The sequence below is a fragment of the Hirundo rustica genome, chromosome 3 (assembly GCF_015227805.2).
Source record: "Hirundo rustica isolate bHirRus1 chromosome 3, bHirRus1.pri.v3, whole genome shotgun sequence".
NCBI lineage: Eukaryota > Metazoa > Chordata > Aves > Passeriformes > Hirundinidae > Hirundo > Hirundo rustica.
In genome coordinates, this window is record NC_053452.1 from 101,899,503 (window position 1) to 101,915,616 (window position 16,114).

General features: G+C 48.2%; 1 protein-coding gene across 1 annotated transcript; it reads left to right on the plus strand.

Moving 5' to 3' along the window:
* The first annotated feature begins 524 nt into the window (after positions 1-524).
* Positions 525-15,521, plus strand: KLF11 (KLF transcription factor 11). Its single transcript, XM_040059889.2, has 4 exons — positions 525-625; positions 3,259-3,513; positions 9,569-10,562; positions 12,596-15,521. The coding sequence occupies exons 1-4, from the start codon at positions 584-586 to the stop codon at positions 12,898-12,900; spliced, it is 1,596 nt and encodes a 531-aa protein (XP_039915823.1). The 5' UTR covers positions 525-583; the 3' UTR covers positions 12,901-15,521.
* Positions 15,522-16,114: the final 593 nt, after the last annotated feature.

Below are 16,114 nucleotides of genomic sequence, written 5' to 3' on the forward strand. Positions count from 1 at the left end.
GCAGCTGTGGGAACGGGGGCTCTTTTCCCGAACGGGAAAGCCGGCGATGGGCGCCGTGCAGCTGTGGGAACGGGGGCGCTCCCCGCGCACGCGGGCGGCGCTTGGCGGGAGCGCTCGTGCCGCGCCGCACGCACCGCGGGGGGGGAGGGGAAACGCGGCGGCCCCGCCCCCCCGCGCGCGCGGGCATTCCCGGCCGCCGCCCGCCCCCGACCTTTCCCCCAGTTTCCAGCGCGCGCTCCCCCGCCCCTGCCGGTCCCGCCCCCTCCCCGCCTTCCCGCCGGCCGTGCCCACGCGCCGCCCTCCTCTCCGGCACGCCGCGATCACGCCGCCCGCCGCCGCTCATTGGCCGGGCGCGGGCCGAGGCGAGCGCTGATTGGCCGGGGCCGTCCCCCCCTCCCCCCGCCTCGTTTGGCGGCGGCCGCGCTCGGAGCGCTCCCCCGGCGCGCGGCCGCGCCGCTCCCAGCGGGCGGGGCGGGAGGAGGCGGCGCCGCCGGGTGCCGCTCCCGCCGCTGCGTGCGCGCCGTTCCCGCCGCTGCCGCTCCACGGACGCACCGCCGCCAGCGCCGTCCGCCCGAGCCGCGCCATGCACGGCTCGCCCTGCTCGGACATGGGAGATGCGCCCGCGGTGAGCACCGGGCGCGTGGAGGGAGGGAGGGAAGAGGGTGAGGTGGGGGTAGCCTGCGGCAGTGCAGCCCCCGGGCACGTGCTCGGTGGCGGGCACGGTGCGGGCACGTCGCCGCCTCGGCGGAGACCGCTGCTCATCCGGCGGGGAGCGGCTTGGTTGGGCAGCGGGGACTGGGCGGCTGTGCCAGGGCAGAGCCCGCAGAAGCTGGGGGTCGCTCCGGTCACCTGCGACCGGAGGGGGCGGCCCTCCCTCAGACCGTGCGGGGGCGGCGGCAGGGTGGGAGCTGCCCTCCGCCCCCCTCTCCTCCTCCTTCTCCTCCCTTTCGTGCCATCCTCCTTTCGGTGGCACCGCCCGGCGGGGGCAGCCGCCGTGGGGCGGGGGAGGCGCTGCCCTGCGGGGGGAGCCCGCGCTGCCCCCACGGCACTGCCCGGGAGCCGCTCCCCCTGCACCCGCTCTGCCCCCACGGCACTGCCCGGGAGCCGCTCCCCCTGCACCCGCTCTGCCCCCACGGCACTGCCCGGGAGCCGCTCCCCCTGCACCCGCGCTGCCCCCACGGCACTGCCCGGGAGCCGCTCCCCCTGCACCCGCGCTGCCCCCACGGCACTGCCCGGGAGCCGCTCCCCCTGCACCCGCGCTGCCCCCACGGCACTGCCCGGGAGCCGCTCCCCCTGCACCCGCACTGCCCGGGAGCCGCTCCCCCTGCACCCGCGCTGCCCGCACGGCACTGCCCGGGAGCCGCTCCCCCTGCACCCGCGCTGCCCGCACGGCACTGCCAGGGAGCCGCTCCCCCTGCACCCGCGCTGCCCGCACCTCCTTGGCCGCCGCCCTCATCCTGCCCGGGAGCGGCCCGCCCTGCCCGTCCCCATCCTGCCCGCAGCCCGCGCTCCCCGCTCGTCCCTGCCCGTCCCCATCGTGCCTGCACCCCGCGCACGTAGTTCCCGGCGGGGTGATGTGAGGACAGGCGCCCGGCGCTGTTGGCCATTTCCCTGGCAGCAGCCAGGGAGCCCGGGCTGCAGCGCTCGGCTGCAGAGGGAGGTTTTTTTTGTGAGGTTGGGTTTTTTTTGTTTTTGTTTTTCTTTTCTGAGGACGCGAGGCACCTTTTTTTTTTTTTTTTTTTTTTTTTTAATTTTTATTAAGGGAAAGCTGCTTTTCTGAAACGTAGGGTTGGGAAAAAATAAACCTGCTGGCTTGGGTGCTTGCAGACACACTTAGAGGAACACAGGCAGACTGCTCAGTGCAGAGCTTTGCCTGGCGTGGCCCTGATGTGATAGGCGGTTGAGGTCCAGGCTTGCATCGTGTCTTCCTCTCATTGTTTTTCAGTGGAAATTCTTAGAAGTCTTTCTCCAAGGTGTTAATCGCTTTTACAGCTTCCAGCCCCTGAATCATGACGTCTCCATGCCTGGTACCTCATGTTTTAGGTGAAAGTCCTCTGTGAGTGCAGTACCAGCATTTTTGATCCACTAGGTTCAGCATGTTTGCCTGCACATCCCTAGAATGTAAACACAGCTTTACATCTTTGTGACACTGTTGAATAAGGATCATCCCACATTACTTAACTCAGTAACAGACCTCATTGACTTAGTGTATGTGCTGGCACCCAGTGAGCAGAATTCCTTCTACGGCTTGAGGCCATGCTAATGGTGCAGTGTTGCCTTTTGAGTTAAAACCTTTTTCCTGCAGTATAGAAACACACTGTGTAATAGCAATAGGCTCAAGAGGCTTGGGCCACGGGTATGAGCCCCAGCCCTCAAGTTAGTTGGTGTGCCTAAAGACTGGAGGAGTCTGGATGCCTAGCTGAGACTGATCTGGCCTGTGAGTAGCAGCCCATCAGCCTAGCATAGCTTTTGGAGCCACTGCCAAGCACTGCGAGAGCTGTGTGGAGTTTGGATATCCTTTTGCAGGGAAGTCCAGTGTTTTGCATGTGTACACACGCACACATAAATATTCTGTGATGCTTGCAATTGGAAAGAAATCAGTAAGATTACATTTGTCTTCATGTCACTCAGAGTGCATTTTAGATATCTAGCACCTATGTGGTATCAGACCTTTCTAAAGGACAATGCAAACAGTTCCCACTGCATTTCGAAGACTTATATTCCTTCCATCTTTCCCCCTTCCTGGCTTCCCTGTTAAAAATAGGATTAAAATTATTTTGTGATGTGCAGTACTCCAAGTCAGTGATCATACCTTAAAGCATTTTACCAGCAGCTGAAATTTATCTTCTAAATGTTCTCAGAATGAGATTAGTGTCGAATAGTCTTGGATTCGGGAAACAATCTTGTCTAAACAAGGTCGGAAGTCAGGATTTTCCTCTTTTTTGCTTGTATGCAAGCATGGGATGTGTTTGTTCAGAGCAGTGTGATGCAGGAAAGTAGACTTGGAAATGTAAGCCATACATATATCTGCTCTTTTCCTGGAAAAATCACACCTATTTTATTTTTTTTTTTTTTTTAGAGAAGGGAATGTGGAGAGGAGCTGCTGGGGGGAGAGTGAGAGTTGAGCCAGTTGGTAAAAGTCTTGCCATGGGCATGGGATCTGTTTCGGTTGACCTTCATTGTGAGCAGACAGTGTGTGGGTGGTGTCAGCTTTGCATTCTGACTTGTCCTAATAGCCAGTAATCCGATTACACTCAGGTTGACATTGTGGACATCTATGAGTCTATCCGTGAACGGCAGCGTCATGACAGTGAAAGGTCTACCTGCAGCACCTTGGAGCAGAACGACATTGAAGCTGTTGAAGCCCTTGTTTGTATGAGCTCCTGGGGTCAAAGATTGCAGAAAGGTGACATATTAAAGATAAGGCCCCTCACGCCCTTCTCGGATTCTGGGGATTTCACAATGCACACCGAGACTACGGCTGAACTACCAAAGGACTATCTATCGACACTGGTAAGAAAAACATAAACACAAAATGAGTATGCCCTACACCTGGATGTCACATCCCTGCAGTGCTTTAACTTGGCTGGAAAAGACAGGCTTGCTCATGTGTCCCTTTGTCACAGCCTGTGCTCTGTGTGTGTGTGCACAGAGTAGTGAGGTGAACATGTTGAGTTTGGTTTTTTGCTGTCTCTGGTTTGCCAGATGTAGAGGCTTCTGTTAAATTTAGGAGTGAAAGCCCTTGCTGACACATTACTGGATTTGACAGGGATGTCGAGATGGCTGTTGTAGGTTTCTTGGAGCACTTTGAGTAAGAATGGCAGAGTGAGCCTTGGTGATTTGGCATCAGCATATCTGCAAGCACTGTATAAAAAAAGGCCCTTGACGGCATTATGCTTCACTGGTCATTGTAAGAGAAAGTACATGTTGCCATTATGAAATGGGCAATTTAATTAGTTTCTATACTATGTGTTTGTACATATAGTCTGTTATTTCTCCAGACATTGGTCTACTCCAGCTGACTAATTTTGGTTGAATCCAGATTTTTTTTCTTTTGCTTCAATTTATGTTGCAACACAAGTAGGTATTAAAAAAGGGCTCGGCACCATTAAGGTTTTAGATGGTTAAGGCCCATTTCAACCACTAGGTTTCTAGAATGCAGTTGCCAGGAAAAAGGGGAATAATAGAGGAAAGAGGTTGAGATAAGAGCAGCCTGACAAGCAGCTGCCGTAATAACTCCTGCTGCTCAGTGTTGACGCTGTCTCTTGAGCAGCACAGGAGACACCTTTCAGTGGTAAGGGAGGAAAGAGAGGTGATGCAGGAAGACAGCATAGAGAGAAATGGATGAATAAGAAGGGACAGAGCGGTTTCATTTGTCTTTATCTAAAATGTAGCCATGAGATGATGTAATCATTGAGGGAAGATTTAGGACTTGCTGGGAGCTTGAGATGGAAAGGTAGAGTATTTCTATCTATTGTGTCTGTTTATTCTGCTCATAGCCTCTTACAGCTGTGCCCATTGGTGAGGAGAAAGGAATGAAAGACTTTTTTGTGGTGCAGTGAATATACTTGCAGTGTTTCATGCAGGTTTACAGCTGCCTCATTGCCTTCCTTTTATTAATATGCTTTTGAGCATAATCAGAATGGCCACGAGATAAGGCAATGTAGTGTTGTGGTGTTGGCTAGGATGGAGTTAATTTTCTTCCTAGTAGTTGGCAGTGCTGTGTTTGTGATTTAGAATGAGGATAATGCTGGTAACACACTGATGTTCTAGTTCTTGCTGAGCAGTGCTTACCCCAGGTCAAGGACTCTGCAGATTCCCATGCTCTGCCAGTGAGGGGGTGCACAGGAATCATGGCCAGGGCAGGTGACCCTAACTGGCCAGAGGGTTATTCCATACCACACAGTGTCATGCCCAGCATAAAAACTGCCATGACCAGTGATGTTGGGAAGGACCTGGGCATTGGTCAGTGGGTGTTGAGCAGTCGTACTGTGCACCACTTATTTCTCTTGGGTATTATTGCTCTCTCTCTTTTTGGTATCTCCCTGTAATAATAATTGCAATTGTTGTTGTAGTACTTTACTTTATATCAATTATTAACTTGTTCTCATGTCAACATGTGAATTTTATCTTTCTGATTTTCCTCCTTGACAGATCTGACCATACTGTGTTGAAACAAATTTGTTATCAGAATTCATCTTATTAGTTGTTGATCACAGTGTTGAATTATTTGCTGTCAGAGTTGTGTTATGTAACAATGTACTTGCCGTGTATGTCCTCCCTAGTGCTGTGGTATCATCTCTGGGGGCTGGGCTAAGATTATCATTTTATTGTACTTCGTAACAGTGGATTATGATAGCAGAGAACTGCTGGCCTTGAAACTAATCTCATCACCTCTGTACTTGGGGAACCATCTATTAGAGACTGCTAATAGTGACACCGTTTGCCTTTTTGCCTCGGAGAGGCAACCTGTGTAGAAGACACACACAATCTTTCCCTTCTTCTCCAGGCATGGGAGTGTTGGAAATTTTGAATATCCTTGGGATGCTGAAACCAGCATGGTCTGTGAATGACCAGGATCTGTGAGTGTGGTTCAGGTCTTGTTTAGGGTTAAGCAGCTGTTTGTGGCATCATGCAGTGTGACTACTCAGACCCCAGCAAGGGCTGATGCAGCTGAGCCAAAGGATGAGCTTATGCCATTACCAGTTATCCTTGTACACAAGAAGAAATGGACATGAAAGTCAGCTCATTTAGTAAAGCAGGATGAAGCAGGGCCATCACAAAAACTGGATGGAGGAGGAGGCAGAACAAGAGGTAACCACTGAATCCTTGCCCCCGAAGGATCTGTGGGATATTTGAAGAGGTTTCAGCTGCTGTCCAGGTGTGCACATTATCACCTGGCTGCTCCAGTGGGGCTAGTAGCCTGGAATTAGGAGATACGGAAGCCAAGCAGTTGGGCTGACTTCCTAGGGGAGAGAGCATTGACGAGACGATTGGAAAAGTGATACAAGTCTTCAGCCTCTGGAGACAGCTTGGTCAAGTGTGAAGGAGAGGTATCCCTTCAGGAGAGAGATTATGGTCACCCGGCCAGGTGGGCTACTGAGGGGAGAGATATCTGGTACCTGAGGGAATTAGCTGTACCAGAGGGGGTTTATTATGACATGAGCAAGGCACACTCACCCGCAGATCCAGATGAAATCAGAGTGCACAACACACCTGGCAAAAATTTGAACCGTTTGCCATGGACTGATCCAGTTCTAGAACACCTGCAATATAGATTGACGATAGCATTGTGGGCAATACAGCAGCAGTTTTTGAGAAAGGGAAGAAAATAGTCCAGATATCTCTGAAAGCTGCCATCAAACAAAGTAAGGTCCAGGAACCTACACAGGAGATCCAGTTTTTAAGAATAAAATAGGAAGGTGGATGTCATTAGATCCGAATGGATTTAGTAGCAAAGTAACATCTACATTTCTACCAACTAGTAAGAAAAACACAAGTTTTATTAGGTATTGTCGGTTTTTGGAGAATGCACATTCCAAATTACAGTTGGATTGTCAGCCTGTCAAGTGACCCTGAAGAAGAATGATTTCAAATGGGGCCCTGAACAACAACAAGCCTTTGAACAAATTAAACAAAAGGTAATTCATGCAGAAAATTAACTCTGCCCCAGCCCTTGGGCCAGTCCAGGCAGGACAAGATACAAAAAGTGTGCTCTACACCAAGGACAATGGCCCTACCTGGAACCTCTAGCAGAAAGCACCAGGGGAGAATTGGGTTGATCTCCAGGGTTTTGGAGTCTGAGGTACAGACGATCTGAAGCCCACTGTATTCCAGCTGTAAAAGAGATGCTGGTAGCTTACAAAGAGGTTCCATCTGCTTTGGGAGTGATTGGTACTAAAGCACAGCTCTCCCTGGGATCCTGATTTTCAGTACTGAGCTGGATGTGCAAAGGATGGTTCTCCTACACATCACATAGCTGGTGGTGTGTGGAATCAGTGGGTCTTGCTGGTCACACAGGAGCTCAAACAGGAAGCCTCAGTCACTGTGATTACTTGCAAGACTCCTGGGATTGGCAAGAGGGTAGATTCCTGGATGCCACCTGATGAGCAGATGACGTGTTGAAGAGACTCTACTGTATAATAAATTACCAAAAAATGAGAAATGATATGCTGTGTTTGATGATTCCTGCTGTACTGTAGGAAAGCATTGAAGATGGAAAGTCACTGTATGGCATATCCTGCAAAAAATTACAGAAACTGCTGAAGGAGAAGGTGAATTGAGTTACTTTGCATTGGTGAAAATTTGCTTTAAACACTGCTGACCAAGAAAAACAGCCAGTGCTTTATCTCTGTACTGATTCATGGATGGTGGCAAATGCCCTGTGGTGGTGGTTGCAGTGATGGAAGCAGAGCAGAGGTAAACCCATCTGGGCTGCTGCCTTGTGGCAAGATACTGCTGCCTGGGTGGAGACCCTGGTTGTGAAGTTATGTCACATGGACACTCATGTATCCAAGAGCTGGGCCACCAAGGAACATCCAAACAACCAACAGGTGGATCAGGCTCCTAAGATTGAAGTGGATCAGGTGGATCTGGATTGGCAAGATTCACAAGACTGAATTATTTATTGCCTGATGAGCCCATGACATTTGAGTCCATCAAGGAAGAAATGCAGCATATAGATGGGGTGATGATCGAGGGGTGGTCTTGAACATGGATACTCTTGTAGGAGTATCCATCTTTGTGAAGCAAACACATCAGTTATTCAAGTTGAGCAGTTAAAGCCTCTTCGGTGTGGAGGACAATGGCTGAAATAAAAGTGTGGGGGCAGCTGGCAGATGGACTCTGTCATACTCCCACAAGCCCACCAAGGCAAGCACCATGTTCTTATGATGGTGGATGCAACCACTGGATAACTGGAAACATATTCCGTGCTGCATGCCACCGCCTGGAGCACTGTCTGGGCCTTGGAAAGCGAGTCTTATGGCAACATGGCATCCCAGAAAGAACTGAGCCACACAGGGGGACTCATTTCCAAAACCACCTCACAGACACCTGGGTTGAAGAGCATGGCATTGTGTGGGTTTATCACATGCCCTCTCATATGCCAGTCTCCAGGAGAATGGAATGATAGAACAGACTGTTACTGAGAGCAGTGGGTGGTGGGACCTTCAAACAATGGAATACACATTTAGCGAAGGCCACCTGGGCAGTCAGCACTAGAGGATCTGCCAGCTGTGCTCAAATAAAACTTCTACATAGTGTAGAAGGGGTTAAAGTCCCTGTAGTGTACACAAAAAAGCTTTTGGGGAAAATGGAGTTATTCCTGCATTAGCAATGACAAACCTATCCATGGGATTGCTTTTGCTCAAGGGCCCGGGTGCACTTGGTGGATAATGTGGGAGGATAGGGAAGTCCAAAGTTTGCTTCTGGGGGATCTGGTTCTGTGTGAGAATGGCCAGTGATTTGGGTTGTATGATGTTAATTGCCATTACCACTCATATCACCACTGCTGAGCGGGCTACATGCAACATCAAGGGAATTACAGTAGGAATCACCCAGATTAATGAAGAACAAGCTTTGACGAAACTGGGCAAACACAGTAGTGATGGAATGAGAACTAACCTCAGTAGGCAGCAATGCAACATAACACACCATGTTTCCTGCCCTGAAGAACTGCTATGAATTGGAGCCCAAAGTGGTGCATGAATGGACTCAATAGATGTTTTAGAGGGATCTCCATAGACAGGGGATCCCTCTAAAAGGGAATGATACCTGTATCAAAAGACAGGAAAAATAATGATGGTTAATTGGGATGTATTGAACAGTGTGGGCATGATGTAAATGGCACAGAATATGGGGTGTATATTGTCCCATTTTCAGCTGGGGTAGAGTTAATTTTCATCCTAGTAGCTGGTACAGTACTGTGGGATTTAAGATGAGAATAATGCAGATAACACACTGATGTTTTAGAGTAAGCACTGCCCAGCAACAATTAAGCCAATGACTTCTCAGTGTCTCCTTCTCTGCCAGTGAGGAGAAGTCATGAGAGTGCATGGCTAGGACACTACTGACCAAACTGGCCAAAGGGCTATTCCATACCATAGAGCATCATGTTCAGTGTATAATGTGGGGGGACTTGGCCAGAAAGGGCTGCTCACTGCTTGGGGGCAGGCCAGGTGGGTAGTAAGCAGTTGTACTCTGCATAATTTGTTTCTCTTGACCTTTATTTCTCTCTCTCTCTTTTTATCTGCCTTTTTATTACAGTTATTATTTTATTATTGTATTTTCCTGTATCTGAATTATTAACTTGTTCTTAGCCCATAGGTTTTACCTTTTTGTGACTGTCCCTCCCATCCATCTGAGGGTGGAGGATGAGTGCGCTTCATGGGGCTTGGTTGCCATCTGGGATTCAATCACAGCAAACTTTATTCAGTTTGTCTTAAGAGGCACATTCTGAGATGCTGGGAGAGGTCACGTAATTTTATTTTTCAGGGGAAAGATAGGGGTAAATTGTGCTATGGAATTAGACTGATCCACACCGGTGTGTTTTTTTTTTTTTTTGCAGTGCATGACCCCTCCGCACAGCCCTGACTTCGTTGAGATGTCAGCAGCTACTCTCCTGCCCTCACAAGTCACTTACTCCAAACCAAGGACTGTCATGGCAAATACAGCTGCCTGCTCAGTCACATCAGCGACCGGTGCCTCTCCCATTACCAAGCCATCTGTTCTCAGCGTGGGGCGACAGTGCAGTGAGAAGCCAGTGATCTCTGAATCCTCTGTACCTCAGCCTTGCAGGGCCATGGCAACAAGTGTCATACGTCACACAGGTGATAGTTCTGCTTACCATCACATTCCTGCTGTGCAAGAGAAAACAAAGGTAACTTCAGGCTACAGCACTTCCAGAGACTGGTGTGGAGCAGATGACCGAAAACATTCCAGACTGCCACAGGACACGTGTGCTGTGGATGATTTAATCAACAAAACCTCTCCAGTACATCAGCCTTATGCACATGACTCCAGTGATAGTGTGACCAATAAAGGGCAACCACCAGTCCGGCCTGTTTCACCGCAAACCCACTTACCAAAGAATTGTGAGAATGACTTGCAAAAAAGAGCTACCCCAGTGACACTTGCCCCTGTCTCAAGCCCCCAAGTTCTCTGTCAAATGATCCCTTTGCATGGACAAAGCAGCATGATCAATGCCTATGTCAAGCCTTCAGCTCCGGCACTCTCAGCTCCCGTGAAACCCATTTTACCGCAGACAGCCCCGCTCTCCCAGCCTGTGCTCATGGGCCCTTCTGTGCCTCAGGGGACTGTCATGTTGGTTCTTCCGCAGCCCGCTGTCACGCAGGCACCGCAGTGCCCACAGACCGTGGTGACTGTTGGCAGCACCAAGTTACTGCCCCTCGCCCCTGCTCCTGTGTTCATCGCTTCTGGTCAGAGCTGCGCCCCACAGATGGACTTCTCCAGGCGGAGGAATTACGTCTGTGACTTCCCCGGGTGCAAGAAAACCTATTTCAAAAGCTCCCACCTCAAAGCCCACCTTCGCACCCACACTGGTGCGTACGAGAGGGTCTGGCGCTGGCTTCTCTTGGGGTGCTGAAACGCACGTTTTTTGTGGGAGGGGGGTGGGAAGGGGAAGAAGCTGGTGATAGGGACGCTTCTGCTCATCTTGGGGATGTTCGTTCTCCATGAACAAGCAAAACAAGACATACTTTGTTCTGAGACCTCAGCTGACCCTCTACTGGTGGTTGAATATCACAGGCTTTAGTTGGAGTGAAGCTTTGTCCTCTGTGTGCGTGTGTTTAGATCTAAGTGGAATCCTGCCGTCTGGACTAGATTGAAATGAATTGTGTGAGTCTCTTGTTTTGGAGCATGGAGAGGTCTGGTGTGAGCAAAACATAGTACAGGTAGTTGGTCTTAATTTTTTACGTGAGTAAAAGAAAAGAGAAACTCTGAAACTGCTTCTTTTTGGTTGGTGGTTTGTGATTGTGAGGTTGTGTGGTGTTTTTTTTTGGTTTTTTTTTGTTGGTTGGTTTGGTTTGGTTTGGTTTTTTTTTTGTTCCCCCACAGTTTTGTTCAGGCTAAATGGGAATGCATTGAGATTTTGGGCTGCTGTGTTAGGAAGTAGAGCTCCTACAAGAATTTAACAGTTTATTCAGTTACAGAAGGGGAGCTTTAGAGGTAAATGAAATTTAATTGTAATTAATATGAACTGATTAGCTCCATAAATTGAGTCAGTGTGAAAACAGTTTACACATGTTTTACTTACCCTTTTTCTGGTTCCAGGATCTTGTTAAATTAAAACTAATTTTGAGTTCTCAGGGATTATTTTTGATGTTGAAGGATAGGCATAGTGGGATATTGATACAGAATAGCTCTGTTTATTTTTGGTTTTCCTTGACTTTTTTTCCCTACCTGCTGTTACCCCGCAGTCACTGGTTTATTGGATGTCTGCTTGCTTGATGGGATTTGCATTAGTTTGGCAGCTTGTCTTTACAGTTCCTTTGGGGAAAGAGCTTAACCTCTACAGGAAGCTGATAATTCTTGTAAACCACAGTTCAGGTCATCATTCAGGTAGAATGATGCTTCTGCTTCTGGCTTGAGAGGCTCTTGAATTAAACCCATGCTCCAGGATAAACAGACTATCAGCAAGTGCCTTGCTTGGCTGCTGATCTGTAGGGAGCCTGTGTGTGTCCCTATATCATGATGAAGACATCAGTGGCAGGTGAAACACACTGACCCCTCACTAGCCACTTCGCATTACAGGATCAGGAGGAAGAGTAGTTCAGCTTTTTCTGCTTTTTCCCTGCATGCTGACTAGCTAGATGATAGCACATCCAGCAGACACAGACTTTGCTCTCAATACCTGAAGTAAGAACATTCCTGTGGGGCTTGCCTTCTGCGAGTCCCTTCTCCTCTGCTCCAAAGTGTCCCCATAATTTTGGGCCATGTGGTAGATGTTTATCCGGAGCTCTGTGGGAGTTGCAGGCAGTAGTTGCAGTTGTGGTTGTTAAGGACGAGTGGGACGTTCAGCAGTGGCCCAGGATGAGCAGCAGCTGATGTGGGCAGCCTTGCTGACTGCGCCAGTCCAGGTCTGTGGGGGGCTGGCAGGACAGGCTTTGGCTCAGGAGTGCTCACTGGCGTGTGTTTGTGCGTGAGACTGGATCACTGGAGCAGCAGGACCCCAAGGCTCCATTCCAGGCTTCCTGTTTGCCCACAGTATTTGTGGATGACATGCTGCAGCCAGAGAGATGTGGATACACAGGGATGGGGGAAGGGGCTTGCTTCTAGTTCAGTCAGCAGATAAGGCAGCTTTATGAAGGCTCTATTTCTTTAAAATGGGATTTTGGACAACTGAAAAACCAGACTTGATGAAAGGACACTTAGAGGGAGATACAAGGAAATAAGTAGAAATGATACCTATTATTTTTCTCTGGAACAGAACTTTAGCTTAATCTTACGTTGACTGCACAGATGAGCACTTCTGTGGAACTCACTGGTTTTTGCAAGGCAGATTTTAAATTAGTTCCTTAATAAGACTGCAACGCAGCTTCTCAAAAGTAACATATGCTTCCTTTGTGTCCTGCAGGAGAAAAACCTTTCAGCTGCAGCTGGGACGGCTGTGACAAGAAGTTTGCCCGCTCGGATGAACTGTCGCGGCACCGCAGAACGCACACGGGGGAGAAGAAGTTCTCCTGTCCGGTGTGCGAGCGCCGCTTCATGCGCAGCGACCACCTGACAAAGCACACCCGCCGCCACATGACCACCAAGAAGACCCCCAGCTGGCAGACAGAGGTTGGCAAACTCAGCAGAATTGCCACAGCAGAGAAACCCAAGAGCAGCAGCGCTCTGAGTATGCTCATCCCCGTGCCATCACCTGTCTGCCAGGGCTAGAGTGAAGAAGCACCTTCCCTGCAAAGCTTCTGAAGATCAGGAAGAGCTCTGATGGCAACAGCAGAATGGGCAGCGGCTTTTGTTTTCCCCATGTTTGTGTGTACTTTACTTTCCTGCAGTTTAGGTTCTCTGTTGTTAGAAATCTGTGTGAGAAATCTGTCGTATTTCCTTGTCCCTTCCGTGTTTGTTTTTTTCAGTACTTGGGCAATTGCAATCACCAGCACTTCAGGAAAGTAGAACTCCTTGGAAATTATTTTGGCAATAGGTTAAATAATGCTTGCTGTTAATATTTTGATGGACAGTAAAACAGGATGGTTTTTAATTTTTATAGTACTATTTTCTATACCAAATATATTTTGTATTTGTTCTTTTTGGTCTTGTTATGCAGGCAAATTACTTGCATTAGTTAGGGCTGTGCTGGATGAGACCCAGAATTTTGGAAACACCTTTTCAGTAAACCTCTAAACTATTGCATTCAGAGTGTTTTGTAAACACTTACTATTTGATAACTCATACTAGTTGGTGTTTTCACACTTGCAAATCCTGATCCTGCAATGGACTAGTGCTCTTACACTCTCCTTAGGCAGGTACATTGGAGATCAAAGTGAGTCAGTCATTTTTAAAACAAACCAAACCAGAATTACCTTATTTTGAGAATACAAGTGCTGAAATCCTCAACTTTTTATGAATTCATACCCTTTGGAAGTAGAAGCCAGTGTGGCTGTTGGTAGAAGCATTCCTGAGTCCACACTCCACTGGAGCTGACTGCTCTGATGGAGGTAGAAGCACAAACGCTGTTTAGAAATTTGACACTAAAAATAATGCTTTATTTTTGGTCCTACTAAACCAACATATCAAAATAAACTGAAAAATGTAAAAATAGCAAGATAGCCCATGAAAAATTAGTGGGTCTCTCTTCATATTTTTTTGGGTAGAGGAGAAATAAGAAATTAAAGGGGTTTTTTTTGTATTGTGGATGCTTGTGCACCTTATAGGAAATTGTTCAAGGCTTTCTTTTAACTGTATCAATGCACCAGAGGAAATACTAACTATGTCTTGAGTTAAGTAATAGCCACCATGTCAACTTGATTATGCTCTTCATGTGGCCTTATACTTCTCCACAGTACTTTGTATAAAACCACCCTTTTCTATTAAACAATACACTCTCCCTGTTGAATGGATTTTCTTTTACACAAAAGTGTAATGATAGTTAAGAAATGGAACCAATGGCTGCAGGAGGGCTGTGTTGTAATAGCATGGTGTGAGTAACAAAATGCCCGTAGCACAATCGGACTGCTCCGTTCCCGTGGTGAGGGACGAGTGTGGATGTACTGTAGCAGAGCTGACAGTAGAGCAAAGCACCAGGTGTTTTGCTGGGAGACAGCTCCCCCACTGAATGAAATATTTCTGGAGTGCTTATTCCTTCTGGACTCTTCTCCCTTCAGCCACTCCTGCACTGAAGCTTAGTGGAGCACTGAGGAGGATTCTTTTTCCTATATGCATCAGTGGATAACCAGGAATGCACTCTCTTTTACTGCTTTGTTCTGAAATGCTGGTCTTGCTTCCCAGTGTGGGCAAAGCATGGATCTCATTTATGTAAGTGCTGAGTTGCCGACCTCAACTGACACTTTCCTGAAATCGGCAGAGACCTGTTTCAGTTAAAGCAGATTATGTCAATATTTTTTACACTAAACTCTATAGCGATAATTAACAGTAGTAAGTTTTCAAACTGCACTAAATTGGAGTATTGTGCTAAGTGTACTGAAGTTTTGTGCCTGACCTTGTAAAGGCCCACAGCCTGTTCACTAACGTGCTGTAATCCCACTGACCCCAGTGTACGTGCCAGCGAGCGTGTGCGTGGACCTTGCTTTGGACTTTCCAAAGGGCTCAGTTGGAACCTCTTTTCCTGGTGAAGTGGAACCTTGTGGTGTTGCTGTTCTCTGTTGTTACCCAGTTTTCCAAGTTTCTGTGGTGAACAAAGAGATGTTGCTGCTCTTACTTTTTTGTTTGATTTTTTTTTTTTTGCCTCAGAAATCCTTTAGAATAAGAAGTCTGGCTTTTGGATGCTGTTTTTGCATGCTTTTAACCAGGGGAAGCATGTCCTGTCTCAGTTTAGTGGCCAGTTTAGCACTCATTTTTTACAGACTGACTATTTATGGTGCTCACCTGAGAAAACAGTTTGGAAACTCATGTCATAATTATATAAATTGTCATGTTTGTTGCATTACGGGGTGGGGGGGAAACAGTGGATTGGAGAATGCAGATTTTAAAAAGTGTGTCATGTATGTGTGTAATGATGTGGAAAAGCAACTGCTCCTTCCTTGTTTGGGTGTACCTGGCCTGCAATTCCTGGCAGCCCGTTCTGGGATGTGTGGATCCTTCTCCGGTGGATGTGCGTGAATAGCTGTGCCGCGGTGTGGCTGTGTCTGCTCTGTCTGTTCCTTCCTGCTGTGTAAGGGTTATTTATGGATTAAGCATGACTGGCATAGCTGCTGTCTTTGCACTTTACTGCCTGAACTCTACTGTTCAGTCTTTTTATTTTGAGTCTATATTTTAAGGAAATGAAACTGCATTTTTGTACGTGTTTTTAACTTTTATTAAATAAAATGTATGTAACGTGACTGCTTTTAAGTCATAAAAAAAATCATGGATTTTCAGGTTTCATAGGTGTCCATTCCAGAACTGTGTAAATCTTGAGGATTAGATTGTGTGTCTAGGCCAGTGGAAGACTTTGGGGATTGCTAATTCACTTATCTGTAAAGGAAGGATTTTTTTGATCCTGTTGTAAATTGAGCAATGCTCACTCATTGATGATCTTACACCACTCTTTTCGTGGTTCTGGTGGAAAGTGCACACCCCCACCAGGCCTTGGGGCTTCTCTCTGGGAACGAGTTCCCAGCTCTACACCACTTCCAGCCTGGCCTCCAGCAGCTGTCAGCAGAAGAGATGTGCTGGGTGCTGTTAGTGTCACAAGCTGTGCATGGAAAGAATGTTGGAAATAAGGCAGAGATGAGAATTTAACTCAAAAGATGTCTGTGCTAGCCCCAGTTCTTCCCACTTCCTGGTGGGAAGTGGCTCTGGCAGGCTGGGTGTTAGCTCCCAGTCTCAGCTGGGAAGGAGGTGTCCAGTGATGATGACAACAGCAGCAACTACCTACATTTTTATGCTGTTTCTGTCAGCTGTTTCCCTCTGACCAGCTCCTGAACTGCAGAAG

What these genes read in the sequence shown, in the direction of transcription:
- KLF11 (XM_040059889.2), top strand. Translation starts at nt 584, where the DNA reads ATGCACGGCTCGCCCTGCTCGGACATGGGAGATGCGCCCGCG. An exon ending in ACATGGGAGATGCGCCCGCG is followed by an intron (nt 626 to 3,258) that starts GTGAGCACCGGG and finishes GATTACACTCAG; the next exon opens with GTTGACATTGTGGACATCTA. An exon ending in AGGACTATCTATCGACACTG is followed by an intron (nt 3,514 to 9,568) that starts GTAAGAAAAACA and finishes TTTTTTTTGCAG; the next exon opens with TGCATGACCCCTCCGCACAG.